The following is an 11,754-nucleotide window of genomic DNA, read 5'->3' as shown; positions in this document are numbered from 1 at the left end:
ATATTAAAAAGCAGAGACATCACTTTGCCAACAAAGGTCTGTATAGTAAAAGCTATGGCTTTTCCAGTAGTCGTGTATGGATGTGAGAGCTGGCCGTAAAGAAGGCTGAGCACCGAAGAATTGATGCTTTCAAACTGTGGTGTTGGAGAAGACTCTTCAGTGTCCCTTGGACTGAAAGAAGATCAAACCAGTCAGTCCTAAAGGAAATCAATCCTAGATATTCACTGGAAGGACTGATGCTAAAGCTGAAGCTCCAATACTTTGGTCACCTGATGCAAAGAAGTGACTTGTTGGAAAAGACCCTGATGCTGGGAAAGATTGAGGGCAGGAGGAGAAGGGGACGACAGAGGATGGGATGGTTGGATGGCATCACTGACTTGATGGACATGAGTTTGAGCAAGCTCCAGGAGATGGTGAAGGACAGGGAAGACTGGAGTGCTGCAGTCCCTGGGGTTGCAAAGAGTTGGACACAACGGAGTGATTGAACAACCAGGGACAAACTTCTCAAGGGTGGCTTGGCTGGGGTAGAGAGAGCAAGGGCAAAGAGGTGGGGAAAATGGGCCAGTAGGTGCTGGGCAACACCAAGCAGGTGCTTTGGAAAGGGAAGGTGGTGGGACTGACCTTCAGAGACCTTGGGGAATTCACAGCAGTGCCTTCATCTTTTCTGGGTGCCTTCTGGTTGGTAGGGGAACTCTGCAGGGGTGGGGCAGGCCCCATTTGGGTGGGAACTGAGCCTATCCCCTCCTCCTGGCCACCCCCTCCCACACATACACAGGTGTTCCCCTTGGGGCATTTCAGTCCTGAACAAGCTGGGCTTTCAGGTGTTGCAGCAGCTCTGGCCCTTTCTAGCCCAGGGGAGGAGGGGAAGATGGGGCCAGGGGGTGGGGGAGTGTGGAAGAAGGCTGTGGACAGGCCTCTTCCTGTTCTGGCACAAAGAAATGTAAGGAGCCTGCCTTAGGTGTAACATTTGGACCTCTGGAGGACAGCTGATGCTGGGAGCCTTGAGGGGACAGCTGAGGCAGGGACGTCTCCAGGCACCCAGGGACAGCCCCCTGGAGCACACAACTGAGGGAGGGTCAGCTAGGGCCTGGGCAGGGGGTCAGAGGGAACCAGCTGGAAACCACCTCTGGACAGTGTCCAGTCCTGAGCCTGAGTCCTCTCCCGGAAGTTGACCCCCGGGAATGGGGCCTTGGGGAAGGACTGGCCAGGGAGGCTTATCTCTGCAAATAAAGCTGAAAGTTAGATTCTCTGGGGGAGGACAGGGAGCTGGGGCTGGCTGCAGCGGGTGGAGCGGATGTTGAGCTGCGATAGGCTATCCTGCCCAAGGCCAAGGCTGTCCCACTAATTCGCTGTCCTGCTTTGGCTAGGCACTGTCAGCCTCTGCAGTTTTTTTGTCTTCCTCCCAATCACTCCTCGGAAAGGCCTGCCCTGACCACCCGGGTTACTTTCAGCCACACTGCCACTTTGTTCCCAAGCCTCATTCTTGTCCACCTGCTTTGCCTTCAGCTGTGTCACCAGCCGCTGCCTCCCTGCCTGCAGCGTGAGCTGAGTGGGAGAGGGTCGGAAACCCTAATATTTTAATGCTCAATGAAAACGCTTAACGTGCATGTGTGCTCAGCTGCCTCCGACTCTTTGCCACCGCATGGACTGTAGCACCAGGCTCCTCCGTCCATGGGATTCTCTAGGCCAGAATACTGCAGCGGGTTGCTATTTCCTCCTCTAGGGGAATCTTCCCGACTCAGGGATCAAACCTACATTGCAGGCATATGATTTACCAGTGAGCCACCAGGGAACCAGGGGTGGGGGTGGGGGTGGGGGCGGGGGTGGTTGGTTGGGAGTTGGGGGGCGTGGGGAGGGGGAGCTTAGAGTGATGCAACAGGACCCATGATGAACCACACATAAAGATTTGAAATAAAGGCTGAATCATCCCAACCAGGGGCCTACTTCCACCCAAACTTTATGTTTTTTTAGTAGTGCATTAAAAGAGTTCTTATGTTGACCACTGAGGTTTTTGTTCTGTGCTAAATCGCTTCAGTCGTGTCCGACTCTGTGCGACTCTATAGACTGCAGCACGCCAGACTCCTCCGTCCATGGGTCCTCCAGGTAAGAAGACTGGAGTGGGTTGCCATGCCTTCCTCCAGGGGATCTTTCAGACCCCAGGGATCGAACTCTAGTCTCTTACATCTCTTGCACTGGCAGGCAGGTTCTTCACCACTAGCGCCACCTGGGAAGCCCCACTGAGTTTTTTGGCACGCTGTAAAATTTGATACCAGAAGAGTTCCTCACTAGAGTACTAGCCCTGGAATGAGAGAAGGATTAAGCGAACGGTTATGAGTCTCCACTCCCTGAAATCTTGATTGGAACCTGAAGCTCGGCCCCTGCCCACCCTATCGCCCCGCCCATCATAAATTCCCCGCCCACCATTAGAGTTAACCCCGCCCCCGGACGCGCGCCGCGCCCGCTCCCGGTCCTGAACCCCTGCCCTCCCGGCCCCCACGCACACCTTCACGTCACTTCCGGGGCGGTGGCGGGAGTGAGGCTCACTTCCGCCCGCGGGGGAGCGGCGGCGGTGGCGGCGCAGGAGACCGGTCCGGGGCGCCGAGGGATTGACGGACGCACGGGCGGGCGGCCGGGAGCCATGGAGCGCGGCCCCGGGGCCGGGGGGCGCGGGCCGCGGCGGTGAGTGTCAAGCAGGGGCTGGCGTGGCGGCTCTGAGCGGTCTCAATGCCTCCCGCGGCCGTTTGGAGAGCCGGGCCGGGCCGCGAGGCTGGGGCAGTCCGGCAGGACGTCACTGAGACCCCGCACTCCCGGGGCGGCCGCGTTCCCGGGTGGAGGACCACTGATCAGGGCCCGGGACCTCGGGACAGCGTCTCCGACTCTGGCAGAGCTCCGTCCGCAGTCCATTCAGTCCTCCGACGTGGGATATGCGCTCACCCTCCCGGGGACGCGGCCCGCCTTCGAGGAGTGCGCTGTCCGAGCCCTGGACTCTGACCCCCGGCCCCGAACAAATGCCCCAGCCTGACAACCCCGCCCGCCACGGCAACCGGAGCCGAGCCTTGCTTCCTAAACGTCTCCAAGACACCTTTGCCCTTTCACGGGCGTCCTGCGTCCGGCTTGGACACCTGGTCAGGCTTCCCAGCCTCTGCTCCAGTCCCATCTTCAGGCTGCTACCAGGGCACCATCCACAGCCCCTTAACCCATGGGCTCCACCCCAGACCACCACTCCTTAGGCTCCCCGTTTCCCCCAGGATGAATTTCCCCCAAATTCTGTAGCAGGATTCACGGGCGGGGCCTGACCTAGCTCTCTCCAGGACCCCTCTGCTCACTATTCCTCCCAGTGTCCGTCTAGTCCAGGATCCCTAGTTCCTGGAGCCCGCTGTCACCTCTGGGGTTTGACTGTCCTTTCCCCACTGTCCTGGTCCCTGTCACCAGGCACTTTGCAGGCGCCTTTCAGACTGACTGGGAGAGGTGCGGTCACAGTTGTCCATATTTAGGTCGTCTTGGAGAATTGTAACTGCCTGACTCCTTGTTGGTTCTCATGATACCAGCAGCCCACACTGGGCCTGGCAGCGCGGTGCCGGATATGTGCTTGTGGACAGAATTGCTGGGCTCTTGAGTGCTGGGACTGCCTGCCCAGTGAGTGAGGCATCTAGGTGTGCGCTGCAGTTTGAGGCCCAGCACTCTCATTGATATCTGGCACCCTCGTTGATATCCGTGTAAGACCACGGGAGGTCGCAGGTCTGGGAGGCCTGAGAAGAGATTATATCTGCTCTCTGTCAGGCATGGCAGGCTGTAGAGCCCCCCTTTCCCCGGGTCCTTTGTCCGTTCATTCGGACAGTGTTGATTGAGTGAGAACCAGTGGTGGTCCTGCCCTCATGGAGTTTCTCTTTGGTTGGAGGTGGGGGGTGAAGGCTGAATTTATACATACAAGCTGTGGAGTCAGATATGGAGCCTGGAGCCTGTGGGGAAGGGACTAACCTGTTTGGAAGGGCACTAGAAGATGTGAATGGTGAATGGGACAGGGAGCCCAGGCCGTGCGATTAGGGGAACTGCTGGGGCTGCAACTCTGAGGCAGGAGAGGACAGTGTGGTTCATCGGGGAAGAGTGGGTTAGTGATGAGCAAGGGAGGCTGGAGAGGTCGGCCACAGCAGACGGTGGTGAGGGATTTGATTTCCATCATAAAAATAGTGGGACCCCTGGAACAGCCCAGTGGCTGGTAGATTTGTGTTGTGAAAAGATCTTTTGGCTGCAGGGGGCAGAATGGGGTGGAACAGGGTGGCAGTGGTCAACGGTGGGGGGGAACCAGTGAGGAAGGAGACTGTGTGTGCCCCCGGTGGTGGTCGGAGGGAGAGAGGCAGTCAGCAAGCCCTGTGATGGGCTGGTCTGAGGGTGCAGGGAGGTGTCAAGGATGTCATCTGGTTTCTGGCTTGGTCAGCAGGCCCTTGTCCATCTTGGGGTGCCTGTTCATCCTTGGGTCTCCAGGGGCCTCCTACCTGCCCACTGGCTCTTAGCTAGGCCTTCCTCTCAAAACGAGCCTCGCCTTGCTGCCCAAACTCCAGACCCGCCGCGCCATCAAAGCACCAGTGAAATGTCAACCTGTTGGGGCCCGGACATCTCTGAGAATATGTTGGAGCAGCCTCAGTTTGATTGACACTCTGGGGAGTGTGTCCTGGGCACGGTGAGGTGTTGAGCAGCATCCCTGGGTTCCACCCACTCAATGCCAGTAGTAACCCCCCCCCCCCAAGTCATGACAACCATAGATGTCTCTCCAGTGGTTGGCCCATGTCCCCAGAGGGCAAATTTGCCTTGGTCTGAGAACCAATGTGATAGACTCTTCCCTCTGAACATACTTGCATGTAACACAAGCATCCCACCTGGGAGTCTGGGGGCTCCTGGAGGCCATCTGTGTCCCTGCCTCCCTCTCCCACACCTCTCCGTGTGCCCCTGATCCAAGTGACTGTGAGACGTAGCTTTCTGCGGCCCCCAGTCTCAGATCGCAGGTCTGCAGGGGGCAGGTGTGTTTCTGGGACTTGGACTGCACCAACCTGCTCTGCATCCGCGTGGCCCTGGCCCAGTGGTTTTCAAATGCGCAGGCCGGGAAACCGAATAGGCTTAGGTGCTCTGCTGCCAGCAGTGAGCTGTGAACATGTGTCCCTCCCTCGCTCCAGGCTGTAAGGACAACGTAGTAAGGGAGTAGGTTTTTCTCAGACCTCTGTATTTTCTTCCAGCCTCTCTGTTGGCAGCTCCGTGCAAATTTGAGTGTAGTTGCTTTAGCAGCTCAGCTGTAGTCTGCTCAAGATCGGGTTCAGGACATTCTGTGCCTGTCCTGAGCCCTGCCTGTCCCACCTCTTTCCCTTCATCTCATTTACTCTGTTTGTGACCTGTGTGGTATCTGTACTGAAGGAAGTGTAAACTGAGGCCCAGGGAGGCTAAGTGACTTCCCCGAGGCCATAGAACCCTAAGCCTGCGAATCAGGGGAAGGTGCCCCAGGCTTCTGTGGACCCCAACCCCCACTGGGGCCTGGCCCCAAGCACAGGAGAGAGCCATTGTCCTGGCTCCTTGGGCCTTTCCCGCCTGGAGATGTATCCTGCTTTTGTTCCCAGAGCCTTTGTTTGTTGTATTTCCTCTGCCTGGGCTCCTGTCTCCGGACGTCGCAGGCCCTGGGAGCATGCTCCCGGGTCCCTGTGGTCAGCAGTCTGTCCTCCCTTGGCTGAGCTGTGTCACTTGGGGGTGGTGGATGGGAGGGGGTGGAGGAGAGTCTGGGCCAGCTCTGTGGACAGAGGTCTGGGGGTACCGGTCTCCCTGGACCTGGGGCAGGGGCAGTATTGGGGAGAGTTGGGTAGGCAGGGTGCTGATCACCCAGCATGGCCTGCAGGCAGAGGCTGGACTGATGAATGGGGTTAAATGGCAAGAGTCACCTGCAGCCTGAGGAAGTGTGGTAGCAGGCAGGGGGCTGGTTGGGTCCCACCAGGGTCACTTGGGAGGCCTTGGTGCCCCAGGGAGGGCAGGCCAGGCCAGGCTGTGGGGCAGTGGGTGGAGCTGTGGAGATTGGGCAGAGGGGAAGGCCCAGGGCTTGGGACCTGTGGGAGCCCCGGGGGAACCCCACATCATGCTGTCCCCCTACAGGCTTTCCCTCTGTGCCACACGGACACGCGAGGCTGCGAGGCTCCTGAGGGCTCAGCTTGGACCGCGATGGGGCTGGGCCACGGCCTCCTAACGGGGCTCTTGTCTGGGGCGGTGGCTGGGGGTCGCCCTGTCCCCTGCCCGCGTCTCCAAGCACCCCTAGTCCTCCCCTGCCGGGTGAGGCCCGCCCCGGCACCTGGCCCCCGCCATGAACGGCCTGTCAGTGACCGAGCTTTGCTGCCTCTTCTGTTGCCCGCCCTGCCCCGGCCGCATTGCCGCTAAGCTCGCCTTCCTGCCTCCGGAGCCCACCTATTCGCTGGTGCCTGAGCCTGAGCCCGGGCCTGGTGGGGCCGGGGCTGCCCCCTCAGGGAACCTGCGGGCCTTGGCTGGCACCCCTGGGCGCTGGAAGCTCCACCTGATGGAGCGTGCTGACTTCCAGTACAGCCAGCGTGAGCTGGACACCATCGAGGTCTTCCTGACCAAGAGCAGCCGGGGCAACCGCATCTCCTGCATGTACGTGCGCTGTGTACCTAGTGCCAGGTGAGCCGCGCGGACACGAGCCCTGTGGTGGAGGGGCCAGCCGGGGTGGGGGCCCCAGGTACGCTCTGTGCTCAGCCTCTCATCGTGGCCTATGGAGACCACCAGAGGGCCAGGGCCAGCGAAAGCCCATTTGGGTGGGCGAGCTCCCCAGAGACTCTTCCTGCCAAGGAGCCACAGATGAGACCTGCCCACAGCCACCGGGAAACTGCTCAGGGTCTTCCCACGTGTGGCCGCCTGGGGGCCCTCTCTGGGAGCCTCCTGCCTCTGGGTATCAGTGTTCACAGGCCCTGGGTCAGTGTCCTGGGCCCTGAGCGCCCAGTGAGGCCTCGGCACCCGCTTTTGGGTGGTGGCCCTGAGACCAGGCTGGCAACTGGGGCCAGGTCTGACTCCCCAAGCCCCAGGGTGGCACAGAGGTAGGGCCTTCCAGCCACTTCTGCCCGCAGAGGAGGCCAGGTCCAAAGGGCAGGCTTTTACCTCTCGGCTGGGCTGGGCTGGGGCCCAGTGGTGCTGGAGGAAGAAGATTCTGGGAGCCTGTTGACCAGGATCCAGACTGGTCACCTGCTCTCACAAGACTGCCTGGCAGGGCCGCGTGGGACCCTGGGCAGAGATAAGGGCCCTGGTCCTTCCCCGTGGGGAGGGAAGAGCTGCCCCGCAGTGAACAGGGGCCGGCCCTCCTCCCTGTGGCCGAAGCGCCTGCAGTCTCATCCTCCAGGAAGGTTCAGAGCAGCAGGGAAATGAACCGCCATCCTTAAGCTCTCAGAGTCTCTCCATCAGGAATGATTCCGGGGGGAGGCAGCTGCCACCCAGAGCCATCTATGTGAAGGTCACTGTGGCTTCTCGGGCTCACACTGGGTGGTCCCCTGGATGATGGGGAGCCTGAGGCTTCACTGTCTATCCTGGCCTAAGTCCCAGTGAGCAGAACCAATCCTCTGCTGCTTTTGGCAGGGTGCCAGGCCCCTCCCTCCATCACCCTCTGACCTGTGCTTCCCCACCTCCCCAGGTACACAGTTCTCTTCTCGCACGGCAACGCAGTGGACCTGGGCCAGATGAGCAGCTTCTACATCGGCCTGGGCACACGCATCAACTGCAACATCTTCTCCTACGACTACTCTGGTTACGGCGTGAGCTCAGGCAAACCCTCTGAGAAGAACCTCTACGCTGACATTGATGCCGCCTGGCAGGCCCTGCGCACCAGGTGAGCCCAGGTCGCAGTGGGGGGGCAGGGGTGCGCGTCTCCTCACAAGTGACTGGACCCCGTGGGAAGAAGCCTAGGTGGGGGGCCACAGGGTGAAGCCTGACCCGAGTTCTGTCTGCTTGGTGTGCAGGGAGGCTGAATGGGGGCCCTCCGCCCTCCTTGGAGTGATGATCTCCTGGGAGCCCCAGTCTGGGAGGGGCAGGGACGGGGCCTGGGGTTCTCTCCATGGGAACGGAGGCTCCGCCTGGAGGGAGGAGTTAGGCAGAGGACTCAGGCCTCTCCTGGGCCTGGGATGTGTTGTGTGAGGGTGGTGTGAAAGGACTCGGAGATCCCCATGCCTAAGGGAGCCCTTGAGGGGTGGGGAGGGGCCAGGCCCCTTGTTGTGGAGCTTGGCTTCATTCTGGGGAGGGTCTCTGGGCCTGGAGGTGTTGTCAGACAGCTTAGTTCCCAGCACAGCCCCTGTGGGAGGTCAGCTAGCAGAGGCTGGGGCGTCCCTAGGCACAGTGCCCAGCACAGTTGCTGGCTTGACTCAGACAGGGTCCCTGTGGTCTGGTCTACGCCTCTGCCCCTGGAGCCCACCGCCCTTGTCATCCAGGTCCTGGCAGCCCCTTCCACCCCATGCTTGCTCACTGAAGCACGGTGGCTCAGTCTCAGAGCCAGCACACACAACCTGTGGCCTGATGCCCCATGCTGCCCTGGAGGGAGCATCTGACCCCCAGCCTCCCGGAGACGGTGCCCTCTGCCTTCCCAGGGTGGCCCGACCTTGGCCCTGCCTAGCCAACTGGTGCGACCAGCTCCTGTAGGGCCCACAGCCAGCCTGCCCTGGGGAGGCGGGGCCCTGGTTGCTGTAGTGATGCACCAGGAGTGCTTGATGCAGGCCCTGGGAGTAGGGTCCCCTGGCACCTCTGTGGTACTGGGGACTCATGCTGGGTGACCTGGTGCAGGTGTTCCACACTCAGCTGCCTCAGCCTGTCCCTGCTGGTTGGGGGTTGCTAGTAGAATCATGCCCTCCCGAAGGGTGAGGTTTCTGAGCTCTGTCATCCGTCCATCTGTCCTGCTGCCAGTATTGACCTCCAGCAACCTTGTCCCTCAGCCCCAACAATTGAGAATCATTAGGAGGGCGGGAGGCGTGAGCCCAAGCGGTGGTGCAGGGCGGGGAAGGACTGGAAAAGCTGTGGAATCCAGCACCTGCTGCGTTTGTCTAGGTGGAGACAGCCAGGTGCAGCTGAGAGTCCTCCCCGGAGCTGGGTGATAGGACCAGGCTGGTGCTCAGCACAGCGGTACTCCTGGCAAACCAGGGAGCAGGCTGAGGTGGAGTGGCCAAGGGGGGTTGGCACAAGGTTGGGTGGCATCCCCAAGGCCTAGGGTTGGGGGCCAGAGGGCAGGGACAGGTGCTAATGATCCCTGGGTGCCCGAGTGCCCTGGCCACTTGGAAGAGGGGCACCCTCTTTGAGATCACAGCTGGGAGAGTGTGGAGGGAAGGCCATGGAGACCTCCTATACTGGGAGGGTGGTGAGTGGGTCCTTGAGTGGTCAGGAAAGAACTGTGCTGAGGTGGTGCTCTGGGAGGTCTGTGTGGAGTCACGGGGAAGGGGCATAGGACCTGACCACTATGTAGGAAAGGTGCTCAAGGAAGGAGGTAGTAACCACTCACTTCCCTCAGGGGCCACTGTTCCTGCTTACCCACATTTTACTAAGCACCCGAGGGGCTGCATACTGGCTGAGATAACTGGGCAGGACTGTCTTCATTCCCCAAGGCCAAGGGAATGGGTGAGGATGACTGTAAGACACGCCCCCTTGCAGTGGGACCGGGAAGGGCTGTCAAATTCCGAACTGCAGCGGCAGGAAGGCCCCAAGCAGGTTCTGCATGTGGCCCTGGCTTAGTGTGTGTAAGGGTCGGGAGGGCCAGGTGACCGGAAGAAGCCCCAGGGACCTGCCTCCAGGAACCACAGCGCTGGTAGGGCCTTCACAGGTGTACTGCCCAGGTGTGACCAAGTAGATACTATCGAAACTGAGGGTCTGGGCTGCGGGCAATCAGTTCTCCTCACACCTGAGGATCTTGCCTCCCCTGCTGAGCCAACCCCCTCGGTGCTGGCAGGTAGGGGAGGATCCCAGGTCCCTATCATATTTCCTGGAGCCTGCGCAGAAAATGGAGGGCAGGCAGTGGGAGGGGTGTGTGAGTTGCTTCACGGCTGATCCTGCCCCTACCGCCGCCAGGTACGGCATCAGCCCGGACAGCATCGTCCTGTACGGGCAGAGCATCGGCACGGTGCCCACCGTGGACCTGGCCTCGCGCTACGAGTGCGCTGCGGTGGTGCTGCACTCGCCGCTCACCTCGGGCATGCGTGTCGCCTTCCCCGACACCAAGAAGACCTACTGCTTTGACGCGTTCCCCAAGTGAGCGCGGGGTGGGGCGGGGCAGGGGCGGGGACTGGTGGTGGGGCGGGACCTTGGCGGGGCGGGGCGCGGAGGCCTAATGTGCACTGCCCCGCAGCATCGAGAAGGTGTCCAAGATCACGTCGCCGGTGCTCATCATCCACGGCACGGAGGACGAGGTGATCGACTTCTCTCACGGGCTGGCGCTCTACGAGCGCTGCCCCAAGGCCGTGGAGCCTCTGTGGGTGGAGGGCGCCGGGCACAACGACATAGAGCTCTACAGCCAGTATCTGGAGCGCCTCCGCCGCTTCATCTCCCAGGAGCTGCCCAGCCAGCGCGCCTAGCCTAGTGGCCGGCCCGAGCCGCGCCGGGACCTCAGCAATAAGGCGGCGCCCGGACCCTGCCCCGGCCCCGGGGGCTGCATGTGAACCCCCGGGCGCCCCACGCCCTAGAGGCAGCCGGCCGGCAGGGGTCGGGACCTGCCCTGGCCCCTGGGCCGTGGACAATGTACAGGTGACGGAGCTATGCGCTCCTTTCCTTTTGGAAGCAAAACGAAGGAAAAACGTGAAAACAGAAATTAAAGATTTAAAATTTTAAGGTTCCTCTTCCTTTCTTGGCTCTTTATGCGTCTCAGCGAGCCCAAGACGGGGGGGTGGGGGTGGTGGTGGGGGGGACCAGGCTTTGTCCCCATCCTCCCCAGGGGAGTTTACAACTGCAGATGCCAGGTCAGAGTTCCGGTCCTTGAGGCTGTCGGTTCCTAGGTGGTGATGGAGGGGCGACAGCATTCGAATTCAGGATCCTGTGTGCTCCGAGGGCACGCCTGGGGAGGGTGGTTGGCTCCCTGTTCGCAAGACAATCCTGGGGGTGGGAGTGGCCGCCGCGTGTTTAGGCTGGGACTGCTCTGGACCCTCAGCGAGACAGGCACCCTTCCGTACCCGTGTGGTAGACATCGCAGGATTAGGGTTAGCTCTCCCTGCGCAGAGGGCCAAGAAGAGTCTTGCACGCTTGGGTCCAGTGGAGGGCAGTGGCAGGTCCGAGGCCCCGTGCGGCCTCCCCAGGAATGGGGTCACGAGGAGCACTCCCGCAGCACACCTCCAGACCTTGATCTGAGTTCACTACTCCGAGGGGGATGCCCTTAAAGACAGGAACGGCCTAGATCTTTCGGGACCCTGGCAGAACTCCCCGCTCACCACCGCCCCCGGGGTGCCCCCTGCGACCTCCAGGGGCGGTGTTCTAGAGCGCGGAAGGCTTCAGAGACGGGCGACCTGTAGTCCACGCCGAAGTCGGGCGGCAGCTCGGTGTGCCCGACACCAGGCAGTGGCGAGGCCGGGAGCCACCGCTGCTTCCGCCTCGTCCCCTCAGCGTTCGTGGCCCCTTTAAAGGGGGCGGTGTCTCAGACTGGGGGCGGGGATGACGCCGAGGGGCGCGGCCGAGCGGAAGCGGAAGTGGGGTGGTGCTCGGTTGGCTCTGGTGGCAGGCGTGGAGCGCGTGGAGGCCACGGCCTGACGGGTAAGTGGCGGC

At 61.2% G+C, this 11,754-nt stretch overlaps 1 protein-coding gene across 1 annotated transcript; it reads left to right on the top strand.

Annotated features, from left to right (window-relative positions):
• Positions 1 to 2,526: 2,526 nt before the first annotated feature.
• ABHD17A (abhydrolase domain containing 17A, depalmitoylase) lies at positions 2,527 to 10,830 on the top strand. The gene is made up of 5 exons (XM_020870221.2): positions 2,527 to 2,679; positions 6,127 to 6,663; positions 7,664 to 7,858; positions 10,075 to 10,254; positions 10,352 to 10,830. Exons 2-5 carry the CDS (start codon positions 6,332 to 6,334, stop codon positions 10,575 to 10,577), a joined length of 933 nt encoding a protein of 310 aa, XP_020725880.1. The 5' UTR covers positions 2,527 to 2,679; positions 6,127 to 6,331; the 3' UTR covers positions 10,578 to 10,830.
• Positions 10,831 to 11,754: the final 924 nt, after the last annotated feature.

This window comes from Odocoileus virginianus, chromosome 3 (assembly GCF_023699985.2).
Source record: "Odocoileus virginianus isolate 20LAN1187 ecotype Illinois chromosome 3, Ovbor_1.2, whole genome shotgun sequence".
Classification (NCBI taxonomy): domain Eukaryota; kingdom Metazoa; phylum Chordata; class Mammalia; order Artiodactyla; family Cervidae; genus Odocoileus; species Odocoileus virginianus.
Note: the sequence above shows the minus strand (reverse complement) of the source record. Positions and strands in the feature narration are given on the sequence as shown.